This window comes from Labeo rohita, chromosome 1 (genome assembly GCF_022985175.1).
Source record: "Labeo rohita strain BAU-BD-2019 chromosome 1, IGBB_LRoh.1.0, whole genome shotgun sequence".
NCBI classification, from domain to species: domain Eukaryota; kingdom Metazoa; phylum Chordata; class Actinopteri; order Cypriniformes; family Cyprinidae; genus Labeo; species Labeo rohita.
Window position 1 is genome coordinate 22,976,064 of NC_066869.1, and position 25,150 is coordinate 23,001,213.

At 37.9% G+C, this 25,150-nt stretch overlaps 1 protein-coding gene across 5 annotated transcripts in view; it reads left to right on the forward strand.

Annotated features, from left to right (window-relative positions):
* htt (huntingtin) overlaps positions 1-24,845 on the forward strand; it is a 42,778-nt gene extending 17,933 nt beyond the window's left edge. For 3 of the 5 annotated variants that reach the window (XM_051110304.1, XM_051110474.1, XM_051110559.1), the window contains 37 exons: positions 51-274; positions 385-463; positions 943-1,104; positions 1,244-1,299; positions 1,748-1,896; positions 2,153-2,289; positions 2,391-2,507; positions 2,637-2,759; positions 3,203-3,453; positions 4,169-4,311; positions 4,444-4,654; positions 6,130-6,265; positions 6,655-6,834; positions 6,922-7,098; positions 7,845-7,921; positions 8,071-8,209; positions 8,288-8,410; positions 8,486-8,696; positions 9,839-9,984; positions 11,737-11,914; positions 12,005-12,088; positions 12,164-12,348; positions 12,436-12,562; positions 12,832-12,935; positions 13,020-13,174; positions 13,253-13,392; positions 13,466-13,548; positions 15,035-15,165; positions 15,275-15,407; positions 15,510-15,665; positions 16,807-16,997; positions 17,470-17,584; positions 19,101-19,332; positions 19,930-20,035; positions 20,139-20,301; positions 21,855-22,015; positions 22,110-24,845. In XM_051110304.1, the coding sequence (XP_050966261.1) occupies positions 51-274; positions 385-463; positions 943-1,104; positions 1,244-1,299; positions 1,748-1,896; positions 2,153-2,289; positions 2,391-2,507; positions 2,637-2,759; positions 3,203-3,453; positions 4,169-4,311; positions 4,444-4,654; positions 6,130-6,265; positions 6,655-6,834; positions 6,922-7,098; positions 7,845-7,921; positions 8,071-8,209; positions 8,288-8,410; positions 8,486-8,696; positions 9,839-9,984; positions 11,737-11,914; positions 12,005-12,088; positions 12,164-12,348; positions 12,436-12,562; positions 12,832-12,935; positions 13,020-13,174; positions 13,253-13,392; positions 13,466-13,548; positions 15,035-15,165; positions 15,275-15,407; positions 15,510-15,665; positions 16,807-16,997; positions 17,470-17,584; positions 19,101-19,332; positions 19,930-20,035; positions 20,139-20,301; positions 21,855-22,015; positions 22,110-22,323 (5,499 nt within the window). In that variant the 3' untranslated portion in view covers positions 22,324-24,845. The remainder of the gene's footprint in view (positions 1-50; positions 275-384; positions 464-942; positions 1,105-1,243; positions 1,300-1,747; positions 1,897-2,152; positions 2,290-2,390; positions 2,508-2,636; positions 2,760-3,202; positions 3,454-4,168; positions 4,312-4,443; positions 4,655-6,129; positions 6,266-6,654; positions 6,835-6,921; positions 7,099-7,844; positions 7,922-8,070; positions 8,210-8,287; positions 8,411-8,485; positions 8,697-9,838; positions 9,985-11,736; positions 11,915-12,004; positions 12,089-12,163; positions 12,349-12,435; positions 12,563-12,831; positions 12,936-13,019; positions 13,175-13,252; positions 13,393-13,465; positions 13,549-15,034; positions 15,166-15,274; positions 15,408-15,509; positions 15,666-16,806; positions 16,998-17,469; positions 17,585-19,100; positions 19,333-19,929; positions 20,036-20,138; positions 20,302-21,854; positions 22,016-22,109) is intronic. The other 2 variants (XM_051110386.1, XM_051110635.1) reach the window with 1 other exon arrangement.
* Positions 24,846-25,150: the final 305 nt, after the last annotated feature.

Consider the following 25,150-nt stretch of genomic DNA (forward strand, 5'->3'; position numbering starts at 1 on the left):
TTTGTGACATTACAAAGCCCAGGGTTTCACTGTGCGCTCTGTGCTTACAGCTGTTGAAGGCGTTGTTTGGGACCAATCTTGCATCTCAGTATGAGGGGGCTTCGTCTCACCCATGTCGGTCCCAGGGAAAGGCTCTCCGACTCGGCTCAAGCAGCGTCAGACCTGGCCTCTACCATTACTGCTTCATGGCCCCATACACTCACTTCACCCAGGCCCTCGCAGATGCCAGCCTCAGAAACATGGTTCAAGCTGAACAAGAACAGGACGCCTCTGGGTGAGTGAGAAAATACTTGTGCATAATATTTCCTCCTAAAGATGCATTTATAAATATAATAAACAAATTTAAGAGGCCTATTATGACATGGCATCCCTGTGATCCTGTAGGTGGTTTGACGTCATGCAAAAAGTCTCAAATCAGCTGAGGTCAAGTATCACCAATGTCACTCGGCACCGAGGAGACAAGGTAGGTTGTCTCATAATTGATGACTATAATAAAATAAAAAAAAACATAAAAAGGCAATTTAAAGGACAGTTCACCCAAAAATTACTCGCCTTTATGTTGTTCCAAACCCAAAAGACTGTAGTTGATCTTCAGAACACTAATTATTTTTGATGAAATCCAAGAGCTTTCTTGCCCTGCATCATAAAATTATAGTTAAAGTAGTATAGAATATTTTAACTATGTCCTTGCTACCTTTCTGAGCCTTGAACGTGTCAGTTGCGTTGCTGTTTATGCAGGGTTAGAAAGATATTGAATTTCATTAAAAAAAAATGTAATTTGTGTTCTGAAGATAAACGAGGGTCTTACGGGTTTGGAACGAGATGAGGGTGATTAGTTAATGTCAGAATTTTGTTAGAGCTATCCCTTTAACATAACAATGACATCTTGACAGCTCACTACAGTTAAAGAGTCTAATAGTAGACTACTTGTGTGTGTTTCAGAATGCCATTCATAATCACATCCGTTTGTTTGAGCCGCTGGTGATAAAGGCTCTGAAGCAGTACACCACCAGCACCTCGGTGGCCCTACAAAGACAGGTGCTGGACCTACTCGCCCAACTTGTGCAGCTCCGGGTCAACTACTGTTTGCTTGATTCAGACCAGGTGAGTCTTTTAGAGCTCCTACTGAATCAACATGCTACTCTACTCAGCTCATTGAGAATCAAAATAAATCTCGCTATTATTCAATTAATACATTAGGCGTACACGGTTGTAATTTTTTACTACCCTGTGTGTGTTTCAGGTATTCATTGGCTTTGTGCTGAAGCAGTTTGAGTATATTGAAGTGGGGCAGTTCAGGTAAGACCGTCTGACATAGTCACAACAACATACACAACCATTAAAAAGTTTGGGGTTAATGTTTTTTGTTATTATTATTATTTTTTTTAATATAAGTTTCTTCACCAGTGCAACATTTATTTGATCAAAATACAGTAATATTGTGTAGTTTTCTATTTGAATATATTTTAAAGTGTAATTTATTCCTTTGATACTGCATGTTGATTTTTCAGCAGCCATTACTTAGACTTTAGTGATCCTTCAGAAATCATGCTAATATGCTCATTTGGTTCTCAAGTATCTTTTTTATTTTATTTTTTTAATTACGGTGACTTTTGATTATTTCGTCCTTAATAAAAGAAAAAAAAATCCTAATGACCCCAAACTTTTGAACAGTAGTGTACACTCAAAAGCACATGCTCAGATTTGATTATTAGTGCACTAAACAGATTTTTTTTTGTGTGTGTAGGGACTCTGAAGAGATTGTGCCCAACATTTTCTTCTTCCTGGTTCTGCTGTCCTATGAGCGCTACCACTCCAAACAGATCATCAGCATCCCAAAGATTATTCAGCTGTGTGACGGCATCATGGCCAGTGACAGGAAGGCAGTAACACACGGTGTGTAGAATCACAATACAAGTATATATTCACATCCTTGAGAAGAATATATATAGCGACTGTCTAACTTAAAAAAAAAAAAAAAAAAAAAACCTCTGTAATGTACTAATACAAAACAGTCTAAATTAAACAAAAATACTTGCAGAAACATTTGCATGATGGGTTTAAAACATCACATAATAGATTAGACATATATGTTAATCATTTAAAAAAGTTTGACTGTTTATTCATATGCTTCTCAATTCTTATGCTCCAGCAATCCCTGCACTGCAGCCTATAGTACATGACCTCTTCGTGCTGCGGGGCTCCAATAAAGCAGATGCAGGGAAGGAGCTGGACACTCAAAAGGAGGTGGTGGTGTCTATGTTGCTACGCCTCATACAACACCATCAGGTAACACTTTGTGCTGGTCTGTGTGTTAGTATTGAAAGAACGTTGTAGTTTTAGTGCATTCATGGGTTTACATGTAAAATAATGGATGTTTTTGTGTGTAGGTCCTAGAAATGTTTATTCTAGTCCTACAGCAGTGCCATAAAGAGAATGAAGATAAATGGAAGAGGCTTTCACGGCAGATTGCTGACATCATACTGCCAATGATCGGCAAACAGCAAGTGCGGCTCTGTCTAGTCGACTTCCTAACTCTTCTTTTAAGAGTTTCATCTCAAATTCTGAATAAAATCTAATAAAAAGTTATTTTTTAAAAAGTGTACTTTACAGATTTGCTTCTGTGTGATTGACAGATGCACCTGGACTCCCATGAGGCATTGGGCGTGTTAAATACACTGTTTGAGACAGTGGCTCCCTCCTCTCTGCGACCTGTGGACATGCTACTGAAGAGCATGTTCATCACACCTTCTACACTAGTGAGAACCTTCAGTCATACATTGCTTAGATGACTTTTCTCATGCAGTAGATATTATTATGTGAATAGGATGAAGAGTGGCTGTCAAAAAGCATGTGAAGTTGTGGTCATATGAGCAAATGAGCATATGACCCCACTCTGTGAGATTACATGGTCTTCTGCTTTGTGGCTGAGTTGCCGCTGTTCCTAAATGCTCCCACTTTCCAATAATACCACTTACAGCTTATGTAGAGTATCTAGCAAGGATAAAGGTGTCATAGTTGCACATTGTCTCACTTGAATTGACTGCTCTCTTCGGAAAAGCCCATTTTCCCCCCAAAGTTTATAAATCCAGACTTCAAGGCTAGGTGCTTGATTTTATACACCTGTTATAATTGGTCTGATTGAATTCAAGTTTACTTTCATCTTATTAAGTGGCACATTGTTTCCCTGTTTCTTCTGTAGGCATCAGTGGGTACGGTGCAGTTGTGGGTGTCTGGGATTCTTGCCATCCTGCGTGTCCTCATCTCACAGTCCACAGAGGACATCATTCTGTCTCGGATTCAGGAGCTTTCATTGTCACCGTACCTCCTATCCTGTCCCGCCATCCGTCGACTGCGAGACGATGATCCCTCCCCTCCTGAAGCCCCGCCCACCACCATGGAAGACGCCAATGGGGAGCCGCAGCGCATCCCTCCTGAAGAAACATTTGCTAGGTAACGTCTAGTCACTGAAAATAAAGTCAGTCAGTGTGGACAAATGAATGCTAAAGGGTTCGTTCACTTCCAGAATAAAATTTTTCTGATGATTTACACACCCCCATGCCATCCAAGATGTCTTTCTTTCTTTAGTTGAAAATAAATTAAGGTTTTTGAGGAAAACATTACAGGATTTTTCTCCATATAGTGCACTTGAATGGGGATCAGTGGGTTGAAGGTCCAAATTGCAGTTTCAGTGCAGCTTAAAAGGGCTCTACACAATCCCAGATGAGGAATAAGGGTCTTATCTAACTAAACGTTTGGCCGCTTTCTTATGAAAAATACAAATTTATATACTTTTTAACCACAAATGCTCATCTTGCACTAGCTTGACTTCACGCATTGTGTAGGTTGAAGTACGGACTTCGTGTTTACAAAGTGAATGTGCAAAGAAAGTCAAAACGCCCTTTACAAAAAACTTCACAAACACAATGTCCGATGATTTTGAAGCTGTAGTACTGATAATAAATATAATTGTTGTATAGTCATACTAAACAGAGAAAACAGGTTTTCCTCCTTTTTTGTATTTAGATGATCACATGAGTGTTGAAGCTTAGCTGAGTGCTTCTGCTAAAATTTTCTATTATAACACAGAAAACGATCAGCAACATGGCAACACACGACAATATTAGTAATTAATAACTACTGTTATGAATCTCTTTTTGTTTCTCAGGTTCTTATTACAGTTAGTGGGGGTGTTGCTGGATGATATCGCCACTAAGCAGGTGAAAGTAGATATGAGTGAACAACAGCACACGTTCTACTGCCAGCAGCTGGGCACACTGCTCATGTGTTTGATCCACATCTTCAAATCAGGTAGGCAGAACCCACATCTCACATCTTAACTTGTATACAGTCACACAGTGTGTAAAAACCAAACACTGGCCCTTTAGCAGCTCAGCAGGCTTAATGTTCTCACTGAGTTCCCACTTTCCATCAACTTTCCAGGAATGTTCCGGCGGATCACAGCGGCGGGCAGCAGGCTACTGAAGGCGGAGGGAGGCGAAGGGGGTAGTTTTTATACCTTGGAGGGTTTGAACAGCCTGGTGCTCCAGCTCATCACTACACACCCGTCTCTGGTCCTGCTGTGGTGTCAGGTCCTTCTCATCATCAACTACACCAACTACACCTGGTGGTCCGAGGTGCATCAGACACCAAGGTCAGATTTTATACTTGCAGCCTAATGAGAAAGACTATTTAAAATTAAGCCTCATCCAACTGCAGGGTTTGTACAAGGTGCTTAAAGTGCTTGAAGTACTTGAATTTGAAAACCCTTGAAATTATTGAATTATTGAAAGACAATGTATCTATGAAATAAGTGTAAACAAAATTTCTGCAAAATTATAAACAAAATACTTTTTTCGCTGATTTTAATTAATAAAACTAGTAAAAAAAAAACCCCCATAAAACTAGTGAGCTAAGCCAGTAGTAGTACTGACTATGTCCGGGAAACATGGCTGAAGATGTGAAAAGAGGAACAGATGAACAAAATCAATTGATTGAGTCATTTATGCTGGAACTGCTCCGATTGATTTAAACTTGTGACTTCAATCATTCATTTAAAGTGATTCACTAACAAACAGATCAAATTAAAAGAGCCAATTATGTTTGAATTGAATTGAACTTCGAATCGTTGCATCGCAAAGCGAATCACTCATTCACTGATTGAAGCGCTCCAGTTGGATCACGTATCATGAGACATTTGATTCAAATCGGGACTTCAGATTGTGTATCACAAATCATTTGATTTAGATCGGGACTTCGGAGCAGGTTCACAAATCATTTGATTTAGATCGCAAAGTGATTCACTGACGAAGCTCTCCAATTGGATCGCATATCACAAGTCATTTGATTCAAATCGGGACTACACATTGCGTATCACAAATAATTTGATTCAAATCGGGACTTCAAATCACATATCGTGAATCATTTGATTCAGATCGGGACTTTGGAGCACGTATCGTAAATCATTTGATTTAGATTGGAGCTTCAGAACAGGTTTGCGAATCTTTTGCTTCACATCGGAACTTTGGAGCACGGGTCATGAATCATTTGATTCAGATCAGAACTTCGGTGAAGGTTCACGAATCATTTCATTTAGTTCAGGACTTTAGAGAGTGTGTCGTCAATAATTTGATTCAGATAAGTATTTTGGAGTGGTTTCGCAAATTTTTTTTTCAGAGTTTTTAAGGCAGAAAACATTAAACCATTAAATTAGTACCGTTACAAATCCCTTACGAAAATTAACCATGGTTTTAAATTGAAAGGGAACACATTGTTTGATAAGTGAAATCTCTGATTGAAGTCCTTGAAAATCAAAAAGCAGTGCTTCAAAAGTCCTTCAAAGTCCTTGAATTTCATAATTTCATTTTACAGTATCTGTATGAGCTCTGCAACTGTTACATCCAGGCTAAGCAAACTTTTTGGTCATTTTTGTAATGAATTGCTGTTTGTAAGGGCTAAAACAAATTGGCCTTCTACAGTTTATGATTTATTACAGTTATATGCTGGTTAAGTGAAGCTTGAAATTGCTGTTTGAAAGAGGCAAAGCATGCGGTAGATCTGTTCTTGTTTATTCATATTTGTTACTTTTTCTTTAATCAGCTTGTTTTTCCTTTTCCCTAATTTCATCAGGAGGCACAGTCTATCCAGCACTAAGCTGCTGAGCCCGCACTCATCTGGAGAGGAGGAGAGGCCCGAGGGGAAGCTGGCTATGTGCAACAGAGAGATCGTCCGACGAGGCGCCCTTATCCTCTTCTGTGACTATGTGGTGAGATTTCTCAAGCAATGTGTGGACTTTTTTAAAGCAGTGTCTGAACTCTTGAAGAGCTCTAGCAGTTTGAGTTTTATTTTACCAACCGTAATTGTCATATCACTGATTTGTTTTTTGTTTTGTTTTTTTAAAAAGAAATGAACACTTTTATTTAGTTCATACAAAAATGAAAACTCTAATTACTCACCCTCATGTTGTTTTAAACCCGTAAGATCTTCATTCATCTTTGAAACACAAATTAAGATATTTTTGATGAAATCCAAAAGCTTTTTGACCCTGCATAGACAGCAATGTAACCACGTTTATGGCCCAGAAAGGTAGTAAGGACATTGTTAAAATAATCCATGTGACAAATGCCATCTTTGTTTTTTCTCCTCCCATCTCAGTGTCAAAACCTGCATGACTCTGAACATCTGACATGGCTGACGGTGAATCATGTGAGTGATCTGATCAGTCTTTCCCATGAGCCTCCAGTGCAGGATCTCATCAGTGCTGTGCACCGTAATTCAGCAGCCAGTGGACTCTTCATACAGGCTATACAATCACGCTGTGACAACCTTTCTACAGTATGTACAGTATGCACTGCATCTTCTTTTAGTTCATGCTTTGCTTATCTTTTCTGTTGCTTACGTATCAAATGTGTAAATCTCCAGCCGGTAATGCTGAAGAAGACCCTGCAGTGTCTGGAGGGCATTCATCTAAGTCAGTCTGGGGCTCTGCTCATGCTATACGTGGACAAGCTACTCAACACGCCGTTCCGTGTGCTGGCTCGCATGGTGGACACGCTCGCCTGCAGACGTGTGGAGATGCTGCTTGCTGAGACCCTGCAGGTAAAACACGGCCACACACAAAATAACAACATACTACCAGCTTATTTTACTGTCTGTGCCATTCTTGTAATAAATGTGACCCTGGACAAAAAAAACAGTTATATGGGTAACTTAAGCTTCCCATTGATGTATAGAATAAGACAATATTTGACCGAGATACAACTGTTTGAAAATCTGGAATCTGAGGGTGCAAAAAATCTAAATATTGAGAAAATCACTTTTAAATTTTTCAAATTGAGATTTATACATCATCTGAAAGGTGAATAAATAAGCTTTCTATTGATGTGTGGTTTGCTATGATATGACAGTATTTGGCTGAGATACAACTATTTGAAAATCTGGAATCTGAGGGCGCAAACAATTTAAAATATTGAGAAAATCACCTTTAAAGTTGTCCAAATAAAGTTCTTAACATTGCATATTACTAATCAAAAGTTAAGTTTTGATATATTTACAATAGGAATTTTACAAAATATATTCATGGAACATGATCTTTACTTAATATCCTAATGATTTTTGGCATAAAACAAAAATCAATAAATCTGACCCATACAATCTATTTTTGGCTGTTGCTACAAATATACCCCGGCGACTTAAGACTTTTGTGGTCCAGGGTCACATATACCCATGCTACTTATGGCTGGTTTTGTGGTCCAGGGTCACAGATTGTAAATAAAACTAAAATAATTGCAAATAAAACAGAAAATTGAAATATTACAAACAAGACATTTCTCCTCCTACTATAGAATAGTATCGCTCAGCTGCCGCTGGAGGAGCTGGACAGGATTCAGCAGTACCTGCAGACCAGTGGCCTTGCGCAAAGGTATGGCACCTCATCAGTTTACTTCTGATCTGTAGTAGATCAAAACCTATCATCAATGTTGTCCTAAAACCAAAACTATACCTGTTCTTGTTACTGTTGATAAGATGATTTTACAACCCAAATGTACTTGTTTTTTCTTCTTATGTAAGGCATCAGCGGTTCTACTCCCTGCTGGACAGGTTCAGAGCCACTATTGCTGAAGATACCACAAGCCCTGTCGCTCCCATTACCTCACACCCACTGGATGGGGAGCCGCCCCCTCCCCCTGAAAATGTGGAACCCAATAAGGTATGACATACAACGGTGGTTAATAGCTGATATCTTCTTCGCTAAAGCATAACATCATTACTACTGTGTGTGTTGCAGGAGTGGTATGTTGCTCTGGTGAAATCTCAGTGTTGTTTGAAAGGTGAAGGAGCTCTATATGAAACTACAGAGCTGCTGACAAAACTTCCTCAATCTGACCTAAATGCAATCATGACCTGCAAGGTAAAAAACAAATATATTCAAATCTCTCATTTTATAATGCAGACAGACACTAATGTTGTGTTATTTTATTTGCAGGACTTTAACTTGTGTCTTCTGGCATCATGTCTGAGTGTTGGGGTACAGAGGGTGTGTAAGGATCATGGGGCAGTTTTATTTGACACGGCTCAACAGGTGGCCTTCGAACGATTGTCTGGTGTCATAGAGCTCCTCCCCTCCCCTCATCAGCCCCTCCTACCATCTTCCAGAATGTGTGCAGACTACTGGCAAAAGCTTAATCAAGTCTACAGTAAGTTGCAATCAGAATTAAGCTTAGTTGCTCCAAATAATATGCCTGCTTATGCACAAAAAATTAATTAGTTTTTGCTAAATCAAGGGTTCCTAAGCTTTTTTTTGTCAGTTTGTATATGTATATTTGAATAATCTAATGACACATTCATATATTCATGTTTTGATGCTCATACTGATGTTTTAAAGTTCACGTCCAGAGCAAAAATTTACAGATAATTCACTCACCCCATTGTCATCCAAGATGTTCATGTCAAGAAATTGTTTTTTGAGGAAAACATTTCTGGAATTTTCTCCATATAGTGGACTTCTATGGTGCCCCTTGATTTTGAACTTCCAAAATTCAGTTTAAATGTAGCTGCAAAGGGCTCTAATTGATCCCAGCCAAGGAAGAAGGCTCTTATCTGGTGAAACGATTGGTTATTTTCTAAAAAAAATGTTAATTTTTTATACTTTTTAACCTCAAATCCTCATCTTGCAATGTGCATGCGTACTCTGTGCACTCCGGTTCAGAACAGTATGTCGAAAAACTCCCATAGAAGTCCACTATAGAGAGAAAAATCCTGAAATGTTTTCCTTAAAAAAACATAAACTCATTGCAGCTGAAGAAAGAAAGACATGAACATCTTGGATAATGAGAGGTTGAGTAAATTATCTGTACATTTTTGTTCTGGAAGTAAAATAATCCTGTAAGGACCTAATCAGATTGAATATAATAATAATATTAATTGAATAAAATATACTAATTTTACATTCATTTTAATTCATTAATGGCTTTCATCAACTCACAAACTGTTTGGGTGACCATTGACTAAAGGACAACCAGTTCCACTCTTCTACTTTAGGTGGCGCTGAACAACATAGATGTGAACAATACTATAATCAAGGCAAAGGCAAACTTTGTTTAACATTGCTGTGGTCACTGCAGAATTCCCATCCTTACTTGTGTGTTATCTCATTGTTTTGATGACTTTATTATTATTCCATCATGTTGAAAATAGTAATAATAAAATATGAGTAGGTGTATCCAAACTTCCGTAGGTGTAAGAACATAGGAATTATCCTTTGTGGTAAATCCTGGAAATTATAGTGAAGTGGTAATGAACACACTCTCATTGCATGTGTTTATGTGTGTGGTTGCAGGTGAGCCTGGGTTTTATCAAACAGTGTTGAGTCTGTGCGGCGTGTTGAGTCAGTACCTGCTGTCTCTGTCCAAATTGCCGTCCTCACTACACATTCCCAAAGACAGAGAAACACTCATTACCACCTTCAGCACCCTCGCCATAGAGGTAAGACTGATGCCTCCAAAAAATGAACTCACCCTCATGTCTTTCCAAACCCACAAGAATTTTGTTACTCTTCGGAACACAAATTAAGATATTTTAGACAAAATCCAAGAGCTTTCTGACCCTGCATAGACCGCAACGCAGCTACCACGTTCAAGGCCCAGAAAGATAGTAAGGACATTGATAAAATAGTCCATGTGACATCAGTGGTTCAGCCTTAATGTTATAAAGCTATGAGAATACTTTTTGTGTGCAAAGAAAACAAAAATAATGCCTTCATCATCTTCTTCTTCTTCTCGTCTTCGACGAGAGTACCACAACATATGTGTACATTATACTGTATGATAGTAATATACTTCTATCATTATTTCTTTAAGTTAAACCAAACTTTTTTTGACACGTTCTAGCACAGTTCTCGTGTGTATCTGATGATTGTTTTATCAAATTAAAATTGTGAATTGACTCTCAGACCAGTGCTGGAGATAAAGTTTATGGACAGTGTCCTCATATAGTGAGACGTCACTTGAGTGCACCATATCTTCACACAGAGATGTGTAGAATTGCAGACTTTATATGTAAATGTTATTGCTGTCAAAATTAGCACGTTAATGCAGGCAATTTATTTTCCCCATTTAACGGCGTTCAAAATATTTAATGCAGTTGGCGCAGAGGCGGGGCTAAGGTTGGCCACTCCACCCACAACTGCTGCTTCTGTCTCTTTTTTTTTTTCTTGACAAGAATTGCGTTTATTTAGACTCGTCTTTACAACCGCATCAAACAGGAGACTTTTCAGACGCATACCCCGCTTCGCCTCCGCAACAGGTGCTAGTCAAACGAGCACGGAAACAGTACTTGTGATGAGGAAGCTTCAGTAGAACATCAGTGAACTGCGGTCAGATGAGATGTTGTCAGGCCATATGTCAGTAAAATGAATTTACCTGTCCTGTCAGCCATTATACTGTATATCTGTATCATTTGAATTAAAGTGCGAATATAACTACGAGCTTGCCTGTCAGATCTGCGTCACGTTCAGCAGTGGTAGCTCTTAGAGTAATAGCAGCCAAATAACCTAATAACCCAGCTGATGTGATGTCTGTTCATCAAAGACCATAAGAAAAAAGAGGAAATCAATAACTTTTGTAGCTTTAAGGATGCATCTATATTTAATTTAGAATTTAGTGTTTGATAACTTTATTCAATTTCTGTATATTTCCTACTTGCTGAAGGGCACAGGTAATTAATAGGTTTATGTGAAGATTGTTTTAACTTCACTTAAATTAGAAGTTGTTAAAATTGAATTATACTGTAATGTTGCATGGCTATAGTCAGTGGGTAAATATTAGGGGGAAAAACAAACAATTTCCTAGAGACATCAGTAGTATCAGTGATACTTGCCTTCAGTCATAAAAAAAAATAAACAGATTTTAAAAGTATACAGTCTTTGTTGTTTCTACATGAATTTGAAGATTGAATATTCAATTATTGCGTAACTTTAATTTTAGGTGGGATTAATTGTGATTAATCATGATTAATTTGTTTTTTTCTTCGACTGACAACACTAGTAAATATTAGTCTTTTGTGGTTTAATATCCACAAACAGACAATTTGAAGCCTGTAACCAAATTCAATGATGTACCGTTTTATATAGTACATTTTTGTGACTGATCCTGTGATTCGTGCTTTCTGCATCACGCAAATCATACAGCCTTATAAATAGAAGCCACTCCGCTCATGTTTCTCTTTCTATGTCTGTAGGTGGTGGTTTGGCGTTTGCTGCAGGATCAGCTGCCTCTGAGTGTGGACATGCAGATGAGTCTGTCGTGTCTGTGTCTGGCTCTCCAGCAGCCGGCGGTGTGGACACACTTCGCCTCCCACACCTACCTCACACACACCTGCTCCATCATCCACTGTATACAGCTCCTCATCCACGCCGGTGTGTGACAGAGACAGCTTATTGAAACCTTATAAAAGTGCAAACAAAATTCGTATTCATTTTGTGATTATGATGTTATGTGTTATGTAGTTGCTGTAGGTCCTGGTGACCAACTTCTGAGGCCGGAGCGGAAAACATCAGAGCAGTCAGAAGACCAGTTGGACTCTGCAGATAGTAAGTTAAAACATGCCTTACACACAGATCCATGATGACCTCAACAAACGTTAATTTCACTGTTTGTTTTTTTAGAACAACATGAATGGCGGTGTTGTGAGATCATGGCTGAGCTGGTTGAAGGTCTTCAGAGTGTGCTGGCTCTGGGTCACCACAGAAACAAGAACATCCCAGCATTCCTTACACCTACCCTACGGAATGTCATCATCAGCCTGGCCAGGCTGCCCATTGTGAACAGCTACACCCGAATCCCACCACTGGTGAGAGAATGATTCGGTGTTTATGCATTCATTGTGTTTTTGTGTGTTTAGAAATGTATAAAAGTATTCGCGTGTTTGATTTAACAGGTCTGGAAGCTGGGCTGGTCCCCCAGGTCGAGTGGAGAATTTGGCACAGCATTGCCAGAGATCCCTGTAGAGTTCCTGCAAGAGAAAGACGTCTTCAGAGAGTTCCTCTACCGCATTAACACTCTGGGTATGAGAGACTAGTTTCAGAGTTTGTGTCTCTTTAAAGGGATAGTTCGCCCAAAAATGAAAATTCTGTTATTAATTACTCACCCTCATGCCTTTCCAAACCTGTAAGACCTGTAAGAACACAAGTTATGATATTTTTGATGAAATCCGAGAGCTTTCTGACCCTGCATAGACAGAAATGCAACTGACACGTTCAAGGCCCAGAAAGGTAGTAAGGATATCGTTAAAATAGTCCATGTGACATCAGTGGTTCATGTGGTCTCTTTGCAGGTTGGAGTAGTCGGACACAGTTTGAGGAGACGTGGGCCACTCTGTTGGGAGTGCTGGTCACTCAGCCAATCACGATGGACCAAGAAGAGGAAACCCAGCAGGAGGTAAACCATTCAGCTTCTGCCAAACACTTGTCCAGGTATTGGATGCTGTGAGTGATTGATAAGACGCATCTGTTTGTGTCACAGGAGGATATGGAGAGGACTCAGATAAATGTACTAGCGGTTCAGGCCATCACCTCTCTGGTGCTGAGCGCCATGACTCTGCCGACAGCAGGAAATCCAGCCGTCAGCTGCCCTGAACAGCAGCCCCGCAACAAAATCCTTAAAGCTCTGGACACCAGGTATGTACGCATTTATTTTATTCATGTTTTGGGCCTGTAGATGTAGATGTGGATCATACATTTGTGTGTGTTTTGTAGGTTTGGTCGTAAGCTGAGTGTGATTAGAGGTATGGTTGAGCGTGAGATTCAGGCCATGGTGTCAAAGAGAGACAACATCGCCACACACTTCCCCTATCAAGCCTGGGACCCCGTGCCATCCTTATCATCCTCAACAGCAGGTCAGTGGTCAGCCAAAAGATATGTATATATGCACAGTTTACTGTCATATTCATGACCTTTGTGTGTGTTCAGGCACCCTCATCAGCCATGAGAAACTCCTGCTGCAGATTAACACAGAGAGGGAGATGGGCAACATGGACTACAAACTGGGTCAAGTTAGTAAATTAACTACTCTACAAACCTTTATTTTATTAACATTTATCTGCATATAATTGATTCTAGGGTTTGGCAATATACTGGTAGACACGGTTAACCAGTAGAAATTTGTCAAATGGTAGAGATTTTGGACTATCGCCTCTATCACGGTTACTGGCTCCCACTTTATAGGCCTTGAACGGTTAAAAACACATACTTATATGTGTCAAAATGCCCGTCTTTGTAAGTCGTAATCACACATAATCGTAAACACAGTAATTTAGGTCTTAAGTGAAAGCAAAGAGCTGAGAAAAAAAGCACACGTGTAACAGTATATTGTATCTGGGCAGCTCTTAAAGTGGCAGCGGTCTAATATTCCTGCTGTCTGTCATTCATGTTAATCAAATAACAAAAGATCTCTCACTGCTCTTGACTAAATCTCTTGTGTAACTTTAATAGGAAGAAATCTATATTTAATTTACACAGTGAAGAATATGCAGTATTTTTATACATTTTATTTGATTACAATGTATGTAGCATTTCTTATTTATTTGCTCTACTGTAGTTTTTGACAGTTATCTCGTTCAAACGTTTTCTCGTAATATGTCGTTAAAACGCATGATAACGAGATGTTCAGTTGTTAAAATGACATCTTTTTCTTGTTAAAACAACATCTTTTCTCGTAATAACATGACGTTAAAATGCATGATAACAAGAAATTTAGTTGTTAAAACATCTTTTTCTCATTAAAATGACATCTTTTCTCGTAATGTGATGTTATGTCGTTAAAACTTGTGATAATGAGATGCTATGTTGTTAAAACTACATCTTTTTCTCATTAAAATGACATCTTTTCCCGTAATAATGTTATGTCGTTAAATTTCGTAATAATGAGATATGTTGATAAAATGAAAAAAAAAAAATCACAATAATGCAATAATCGAATTAAAATTACATATTTTCTCCTATTATTATATTACTAGAAAAGATGTTTTAACAACAACATATTATTACATCATAATTGAGTGAAAAAAAAAATGTGTTGCAGCAATGCGTCACTGTTGTTTTTTGTGGTATTGACACTAGCAACAAGAATTATGAAATTTCTGTAGCATCAAAAATTGATACAACTAACATCAAAAAATTGAAACAACTAAATCATGCTATATATCGTTACCGTGAAATAAAATGACTCCTATTGTGATATAAGATTTTGGTCATATCGCCCACCCTTTTTGATTCCCACTCATTTCATTCAGAGTTTACACTCATTGACTTCACACACTCATTATTCCATAGAAATGTTAGAGATTAATGTATCATATTGTGCTATCCTCTGGCTTGCTTATTATTCAGCAAACACAAGGAGTGACTCTGTATGCCAAATATTTTTTTTGGTTATTCGGTAGAATTCGTTATTCATTTTGAAGCCATTTTCCATGCCTATCTAAATAAGATACTTGGCTTTGGGCAAAACTGACAATAACAATCCTGTACACTTTGCAGGTGTCAATTCACTCAGTGTGGTTGGGAAATAACATCACCCCCCTGAGGGAGGAAGAGTGGGGTGAGGATGAGGAAGATGAAGCAGATGCTCCAGCACCTTCCTCACCACCATTATCTCCAATCAACTCCAGGTCAGACTTTTACAAAGTTACTAGCAGAACAGCTCCTTACAACTAGCATCCTCCAAACTTCACACCCTGCACTGTGTTTTTTTTTTTTTTTTTTCCTCATCCTGTCCAGGAAGCACCGTGCTGGGGTTGACATCCATTCCTGCTCTCAGTTCCTTCTGGAGCTCTACAGTCAATGGATCCTCCCTGGCAGCCCCAGTAGCAGGAAGACTCCTGTTGTGCTCCTCAGTGAGGTGGTCAGATCGGTGAGTCTATGCTTAGACATTGTTTTATAGTGTTTCATCAGCATTTTAATGCTCTTCTCATACACTTAACACATATCCTTTCTTTGTCCCTCTGTTTTCAAGCTGCTGGCAGTGTCTGATCTTTTCACAGAGAGGAATCAGTTTGATATGATGTTCTCCACCCTGACTGAGCTGCAGAAGGTCCATCCACCAGAAGATGAGATTCTCAACCAGTACCTCGTGCCAGCTATCTGCAAAGCAGCCGCAGTGCTTGGCATGGTGAGCATGTATATGCACTGATGCAGCAGCTACAGTTGAAGTCAAAAGTTTACATACACCTTGCAGAATCTGCAAAATGTAAATTATTTTACCAAAATAAAAGGGATCATACAAAATGCATGTTTTTTTTGTAGTATTGACCTGAATAAGATATTTCACACAAAAGACATTAACATGTAGTCTACAAGAGAAAATAATAGCTGAATTTATAAAAATTACCCTGTTCAAAAGTTTACACACACTTGATTCTTAATCCTTTGTTGTTACCTGAATGATCCAAAGCTGTTTTTTTTTTGTTTAGTGATAGGTGTTCATGAGCCCCTTGTTTGTCCTGAACAGTTAAACTGCCCGCTGTTCTTCAGAAAAGTCCTTCAGGTCCCACAAATTTTTGGTTTTTCAACATTTTTGTGTGTTTGAACCCTTTCCAACAATGACTGTATGATTTTGAGATCCATCTTTTCACACTAAGGACAACTGAGAGACTCATACGCAACTATTACAGAAGGTTAAAATGCTCACTGATGCTTCAGAAAGAAACACAATGCATTAAGAGCCAGGGGGTGAAAACTTTTGGAATTTAAAGATAAGGGTTAATGTAACTGATTTTGTCTTCTGGGAAACATGTAAGTATCGTTTGTAGCTTCTGAAAGATGGTACTAAAAGGATCAAATATGATATTTAGGCAAAATAAGAAAAATGTACACCTTCAATTTGTTCAAAAGTTTACACCCCTGGCTCTTAATGCATTGTTTTCCCTTCTGGAGCATCAGTGAGTGTTGAACCTCCTGTAATAGTTGCATATGAACATGAACAACTATCACATGAAAAAACTAAAAAAGCACCTGTGGATCACTTGAGTAACAACATAGTATTAAGAATCAAGTGTATGGAAACTTTTGAACGGGATCATTTTTATAAATTCAGTTATTTTCTCTTGTGGACTATGTAAACAAAAAATATCTTTTAATGTGAAATATCTTTTTCAGGTCAGTACTAAATAAAAAATAACATGCATTTTGTATGATATCATTTATTTTGGCAAAATAATTATCATTTTGCAGATTCTGTAAACTTTTGACCTTAACTGTATATAAATGCAGTTACAGCCATTTAACAATGTGGACTGATATATTTGTGTCAGGATAAAGCCATCGCAGAGCCTGTGTGCCGACTGTTGGAGAGCACCTTGCGCAGCACTCATCTGCCTAGTCGGATTGGCGCTCTGCACGGAGTTCTGTACGTGCTGGAGTGCGACCTACTGGACGATACAGCCCGCCAGCTTATACCTACCGTCAGTGAATACCTGCTCTCTAACCTTAAAGCTATAGCACAGTGAGTAACACTACAATCTGAATACATACGCACACTTTACGGTCTGTCTTCCTATTACCAGCTTTGAGCTGTAACCCCTACTCCATACCACTCATTAGTGTTACATTAGCTCTTAATGTTTGGTGTTTTATTTAAAAGAATATGGGATGAGAGGTTAACTGCTTGCGTCCTGCACTGGATGAAAGACTTCACACTGTTAGCGTCTCTCTTAAGAGGTTATGCCCCATGCAGTCAAAGCTAATGCCAAAGTCTCTGTGGCATGCTGGGAGACTCAATAATAGGTTCACACTGGCAATCACAACACACGCCTGCACGCTGCATGGTCATCAGCTCCTCATTAGCTGTAATGTATGGTGTCTTACTGAGATCTGAGATCCCTCATTAAAGACCAGGACTAGAATTAGAAGCAAATAGCCCCACTGAAAATAGACAAGTGTGTTTATGCTTAACACTGTTTGTGTGGGTCTTTCAGCTGTGTGAATCTACACAACCAGCAGCATGTGCTGGTGATGTGTGCGGTGGCATTCTACATGATGGAGAACTACCCTCTGGACGTAGGGTCCGAGTTCAATGCCGGGATCATTCAGGTGGGAAGAGGCCACAGTTTGGAAAAAAGTGTTCACCCAAAAATGAAAATTCTGTCATTAATTACTCGCCCTCATGTCGTTCCAAACCAATAAGGCCTTCATTCATCTTCTGAAAACAAGTTATTTTTGATGAAATTCGAGAGCTTTCTGACCCTGCACTATGGAAGCATATTTCCGCTATGTAAGAAAAAAATTGATGTCTTAAAAAGTCGAAATGATGACATACTTAAGTCATAATTATGAGATAAAAAGTCAATATTATGATTTATTATTTGAAATTATGACTTTAAAAGTCATAATTATGAGATTAAAAAGTCAAAATTATGAGATAAAAAAATTGAAATTATCATAATTACGGGATAAAAAGTTACAATTATTATTTAAAAAGTCAAAATTATGAGATATAAAGTAAAAATTATGACTTACAGAAGTCATAATTACAAGATAAAAAGTCGAAATTGTGATGACTTAAAGTTGAAATTATGAGATAAAGTCGAAATTATGACTTTCCATGTTGAAATTGTAATTTTTACTTTTTATTTTGTAATTATAATTTGTCATAATTTCAATAATAATTTGAGCATCTGCTAATAATTTAGATTTAGTAAGTCAGAATTTCAATTTTTTATTTATTTTTTAATCTCATTATGACTTAAAGTCAGAATTTCGACTGGATTTAGAAAGTCACAATTTAGATTTTTAAGTCATAATTATGAGTTAAGTCATCATTTTTACTTTTTATCTCAGTTTCGATTTAGTCATAATTTCGACTTTTTTTTTCATAATTATGACTTTTAAAGTCATAATTTCAATTTAGTAAATCATAATTTTGTTTTTTTTCTTATAATTTTGACTTTTAAAGTCATAATTTCGATTTAGTAAGCCATAATTTTGACTTTTTAAGTCATTATGACTTAAGTCATAATTTTGACTTTTTATCTTAGAATTTCGATTTAATAAGTTATAATTTTGACTTTTAAGGCATAATTTAGATTTTTTTTGTCACATAAATATGTCATAATTTTGACCTTTTATCATAATTTTGATTTAGTAAGTAATAATTTAAATTTTTAATCTTTAATTTCAGCTTTTTTTCTCATAATTTCAACTTTTTAAGTCATAATTTAGACTTCTTAAGGCATGATTTTTTTTTTTTTTTTTTTCACCTGGCGGAAAGGGGCTTCCATACTGCACATACAGCAATGCAACCATCACGTTAACGGCCCAAAAACATAGTAAGGACATCATTAAAATAGTCCCTGTGACATCAGTCGTTCAACTGTAATTATGAAGTTATGAGAATCCTTTTTGTGTGGATTTCATCAAAAATATCTTAATTTCTGTTCTGAAGATGAAGAAAGGATTTACAGGTTTGGAACGACATGAGGGTGAGTAAATAATGACAGAAATTTCATTTTTGGGTGAACTATTTTTATAGACTTAATACTTCTAAAAGGCACTTTGATATGTCACTGATCCTTCTCTCCCTACTGTTGTACCTTCTCTACATCTCCAGCTGTGCTGTATGATGCTGTCTGCTAGTGAGGAGGCCACACCGTCCATCATCTACCACTGCATTCTGCGAGGCCTGGAGCGGCTGCTTTTGTCTGAGCAATTGTCACGTATGGACGCGGAGACGCTAGTCAAGCTGAGCGTTGAACGTGTGAACATGCCCAGCCCACACCGTGCCATGGCTGCCCTGGGTCTCATGCTCACCTGCATGTACACAGGTGTGGCTGGAGAGGAAGGCAGGATACATTTCAGCTTCATCTTTAATACTTACCCACCCTACTAACACCAACAGATTTAAAATCAGGCTCACCTTAGATGCTCACCCTACTAACAGAGCACACAGTAGTCCAGTCCTCACTATGAATTCAGCAAGAAAGTATCTTACGTGAGAGGTTGTTTAATTTTGTTCCTGTGAAACCGAAAAGAAAAACGTAGATAAGAAGATTACCATTCATAGTGTCTATTATGTAGATTGTCAGGATGTATCCACCTTTTTCTTCCCGATAGATATTTTATGGGTCTGGTTTCCGGCTCATTCGCGGCCAGCCATTTTTAGCTATACAAAACAGCTCGTTTTGCTGCTTGATTGGTGTGTCTCACCTTATTATTTTAATTTATCATCTCAATTATGAGCACACTGGTTTGCAGTGCAAACAGTTTTACAGTTTACTGCACATTGTTATTCTTCTCGTTATTTCCCTATAGAGGCTAATGAACCAGAAGTCTCACCCATAGGCTTACTTCCACATTAAAGAAAAAGGTGGATAGAAATATCTGAATGAATCCTTTATGGAGCTGTTCCTCTTACTGGTGGCTGTAATTTTACCTAACAGGGAAGGAGAAGGGAAGTCCTGGGCGTCCTGCTGATGCAGACCCCACAGCTCCTGATAGCGAATCGGTCATTGTCGCAATGGAGCGTGTATCCGTCCTGTTTGACAGGTATGCAGTTTGAAGAAACTTGATGCAAAATGCATTTTTTTAATCCCTAGCTAAAGTTATTTTTGGTATCCACCGATTTGTCTATGGAAAATTCTTGCCACAGGATTCGCAAAGGCTTTCCAAGTGAGGCCCGTGTGGTAGCCCGGATCCTTCCTCAGTTCCTGGATGACTTTTTCCCACTGCAGGATGTCATGAACAAAGTCATCGGGGAGTTCTTGTCTAATCAGCAGCCTTACCCGCAGTTCATGGCTACAGTGGTATACAAGGCAAGTGATACTTTTTGGGCGCAGAATTTTTTTTTGATATGATACATTATGCTTCAGGTACTCTGCAGGGTCAGTAATGTACTTTTTCATTAAGGGGCAATATTTGCATTTTTTTTAAATTTGTGAGAGTACTTTTTTTAAACACTTTATAATTAAAAAAAAAAAAAAAAAACATGTTGTCTTTAATGTCAAATACTTAAATTTATTCAGTTACTTTAATCAGTATTTAAAATGGCAGTCAATAACAATAGACTGTTTAAAATTTTATCTAAATTGTACAGGTAAAAAACAGGAGCTCATAGGGAGCTGCAATATTATGACAAAAAACATTATTGTAGATTATTGCTCTTTAAGTTGTAATAATGAGTATTAATATCAATATAGAAAACAATATAAAACATTTTTGTTTCATTTTGGGCACCTCACATTCTGGCTTCACAGACAAACATTTTGGTCCATGATTTTTTTTTCCAAGTCTAGCACAAGTTATGCAGAAACTCCCGTTATAATCATTTAAGCTACGAAATTAATCTTTTATTTACATTGTATCTGCTCTGTGCTGTTCATATTGATTAAATCAGCGAATGCGCACTCAGCAACAGCTCTGGTGTTTTCAGCGCTGACTAATCTAAGTGTGTCTGATTGGCCAACGCATTACTAAGTTCAACAGAAACAAGTCTGATTGGTTATAATGCTCAACGCTGCACAAATCAGGGCGTAAAAGCAATCTGATGCAATGTGAGCGAATTTAAATGTAATTCCCCGATTTGACACTTTTCATTCATTTGTACACTTCATTTTAGAGGCATTATTTTGGCCCTTTGTCTTGAATTTATGGGGCATTTTTGTTCCTGTTGGTGGCATTTTTGCCACAAGCCCTTGTTGATTTCCGACCCTGGTACTTTGTGATCTTAAATGGTTTTGATTTTATAAGTGCAGTTAGCAAAAAAAAAGGTTAGGAAAACCTGTTGCAAAATCTGCAAAGGCGAAATATTTTGCTCTCATGCAAAATTTACGATTTTGTGGATTTCAACTGTTAAAATTCACCGAACATCAGTACATTTGTTCGCATCTTTGTACATACAATGAAATCAGTAACAGTTCATTATTTTGGACCCCACTGATCTTCATTTTATGGACAAAAACTTTCTTTGTCAGCTATCACTGTCATTAATTACTCACCCTCATGTTGTTCCAAATCTGTAATACCTTCGTTCATCTTCGGGAACACAAATTATGATATTTTTGATGAAATCCGAGAGCTTTCTGACCACTTTCATAAAATTAAGGTTGAACCACTGATGTCACATGGGCTATTTAAAAAATGTCCGAACGAATGTTGAACGTGGTAGCTGCGTTGCAGTCTCTGCAGGGTCAGAAAGCTCTCGAATTTGATCAAAATATCTTAATTTGCGTTCTGAAGATGAATGAAGTTCTTACGGGTTTGAAATGACACGATGGTGAGTAATTATTGAGAGAATCTTCATTTTTGGGTGAGCTATAACTATAAACCCATAATATGGGCATCTAAGTGCATGTATTTCTCGCTAAAGGTATTTCAGACACTTCATGCCACTGGGCAGTCCTCCATGGTACGTGACTGGGTGCTACTCTCGCTGTCGAACTTCACACAGAGGACGCCTGTCGCCATGGCAATGTGGAGCCTGTCTTGTTTCTTTGTCAGTGCCTCGACCAGCCAGTGGATCTCTGCCCTGTATCCTTAAACGCATATGATTTTCAGTTGGTAACAACACACTTACTTTTTTCCTCTTCATCCTTGTTTTCCTTAACATCTGCCTTCCATTTAGCCTGCCTCACGTCATCAGTCGCATGGGGAAGTCCGACACGGTGGACATTAGCCTCTTTTGTCTGGTAGCTATGGATTTCTACCGACACCAGATTGACGAGGAGTTAGACCGCAGGGCCTTCCAGTCGGTCTTTGAGATGGTGGCTTCACCTGGTAGTCCGTATTACCAGCTACTGTGCTGTTTGCAGAGCATTCACCAAGACACGTCACTATAATACAAAAAAACAATAATGTGTCATTAGAATCTCCATTGCATCAAAAAGACGGTAACAGTACCCCATCACACTTTTCAGAACCTCACACATCAGGATGCATGGCAACAATTATCTCTGATTGGATGTATGGAGTGGTAACGGTTGCTATGAAGCTGTCCATGATCCACCAGAGGACATTGCCCCAAGTAGTTCATAGTTATTAGAGACAGAGGGACCAATTCAAACAAGGCTGCACATCTATTCAAGTTTGTGGACATGAACCACAGCGCACCAGAATCTATAATTAAAAAAAGTAGTGCTACCATCAGAATATTTGACTGGTTATGTCACTTAATGTCTCAAACGTCTATATGGATGCAAGCTTGTCTTCTCTATATTTTGTATGTATAAATGCTCTTCATCTGGTATCAAAGAATGTAGAATGTATCAAAGCTGTGAGGCTGGTTGCAAAGGTCGCAAAAATCGACGACGCGTTTCTATCATAGTAACGTAATATTCTAATATAGAGAATTTTCAGCTATAAACGAACTGACGAAAGAACATATTGTAGTGAATGTTCTTACAAACACGATGCAAACACTATTAAAATATCTCCTGCACTTCCGGAATTCAGCAGATCCAAGATCAGATCTTTTAGTCCGCAAACCTGGAGATCATCTACCCCGAGTTATGTATCGTCCAACCTTGCTAAAATCAGTACATCTGGGTATTTTATACGATGTCTGTCTTTGCCCTCCTCTCTAACGGTCCATACACTCTCCTTCAGTTTAAAATCATTCCTTTTGCATGGGCGACGCATTGCCGTGCTCTGTGTTTGCTGGCACTTGAAGCAAAAATAGATTGTAAATTGAATTTGATTGAATTTGTATATCCCCTCTAATGTGGGAGAGGTCGCGACTATTGGTATGATAAGATTTTTGTGTATTTAAATGTAAAATGTGTTTGACTTACTAAGTAAGAGGGGTAAATTGCCTGGAACAAAGTTTATTTTTCCTCTTAAAATTTGGTTGTCTATATTTGTTGTTTTTAAGTTGATATTTTTTTTTAAAGATGGAGAAAAAACCAGATCACAAATGTGAATCTCTAAAGTCCTTTTGTATGGACGGGGTTTGAAATAGCCATAGCGGTTAGTCTAGAAACGTTTTTAGATGATGGTTTATGCATTTGAAAAGTACAGCTCAAATCTTCATACTGTGTCCCTTGAAACACATCTTTAGTTTTTTGTTAAATTTCTTTTAAAAGCTCAGGACGTAAGATATGATTATTGATCTAGTGTAATGACTGGAAGTATGTATTTTAATCTATAGAGTGTTTACATCACTGTACAATTTGTGTAAAAGAAATACTATTTGTGATTAAATGAATAAACTGTGGTGCATGACAACACCTATCGGTGGACATGAGATGGTGTAAAGAGAAAGGTCGTTGTAACTGAATGTGCGCAATAACTTGGACTACAAAAAACTATAGTTTATCTATCTTTGGTGGCATAGAAACCTTCACTGTAAATATAAGTCTATTTTGAGAAGCTGAGGATGTATATTAACTAGCATGCTTTAGTCTGCTTTCAGTATTTTACGTGAAAACCACAACATTTGAAACGGGGTGACTTGTGACTATTAGTCAGCTTAGTTTACATGGAATTTGCATAACCGTAACTACCAATGATACGAATCTGGCAAATCTCATGGCATGCTTGTTAGTTTGTGTCCATGGAGGCAATTAGCTGGTCATGTCTAGTAGATATGTTTATGATGATTCTATAAGATGTTTGCTTTGTCTTAGTGAAGCAGAATATGTGCATAGCAGCTAATACTGCTGAGAAAAAGCCTTTACTTCTCTGAAATGTAATGGCACATTTATCCTGTGTCAATATTGCCCCATGCCTACAGAATTTCTGCCAGATGTACAGATTATAGAACTATTTAAAATATTGGATTTAGACAAATCTACATACTGTGTCCCTTGAAACACATCTTTAGCGGCTTTGGAGATCTCTAAATCTAAAAAAAGACAGTAGTGTTAGTGGTCTCATACAGTTGGAATAACTTGAATGCCTTTAGCAAAGACCACCAGCGTGGCTGGACCAAACGTGAAATACTCAGAAACTATGTTGCTACTGCGCCTATCACAATTTCATAGATACCAGATGGTAAATACCTTTCATCCTCTTTAGTTTGTGTGCTTAGGAAGCTAAAAAAGAGAGCGGAGAATCTTGACTGGTTTAATGCATCTCAGATGGGAATATTTTTTAAGCAAATTCTCTTGCATTATATTGTTCTTTTTTTTAAATCAAATTTAGATTTTTATTTTTAACACCTCTCCCTATATATCTCAGGAGCGATCCTGTTAGATTTCAGATCAATGTTTACTTCAGCTTGTTTTATCTGAGATGAAGAACATGAAGTTAAAACTTAGCTGGAGATGAGTGGTTTGCAGCAGCATGTCCTATAAATATCATAGTATATGATGCCATGATGGTCAAGCACCGGAGCTTTTTTTTTTTTTCTTTTTTTTTTTTTTTTAATAAGAAACTTATTCCCTTTATGTTATGTAGTTAGCTTACTTATGCAAACTATAGCTGGTAAAAAGGACAAAAAATTGATGCATTTATTTTAATGGATTGTTTTAACGTCATAAATCATGAAAATACTATAGAAATTAATAAAGATGTAAAATGTTCTGTTTGTTTAATTGCATTTTTCATTGTTTATCACATATTGTGGGGCTCGTCAACTAGTGACTTGCAAGCTAAATCCAGCCTGTCAAATATTTTTGACTTTTGTATTTCACACAGAATGGGAGTTTTAAGGGGGAAAGAACAAAG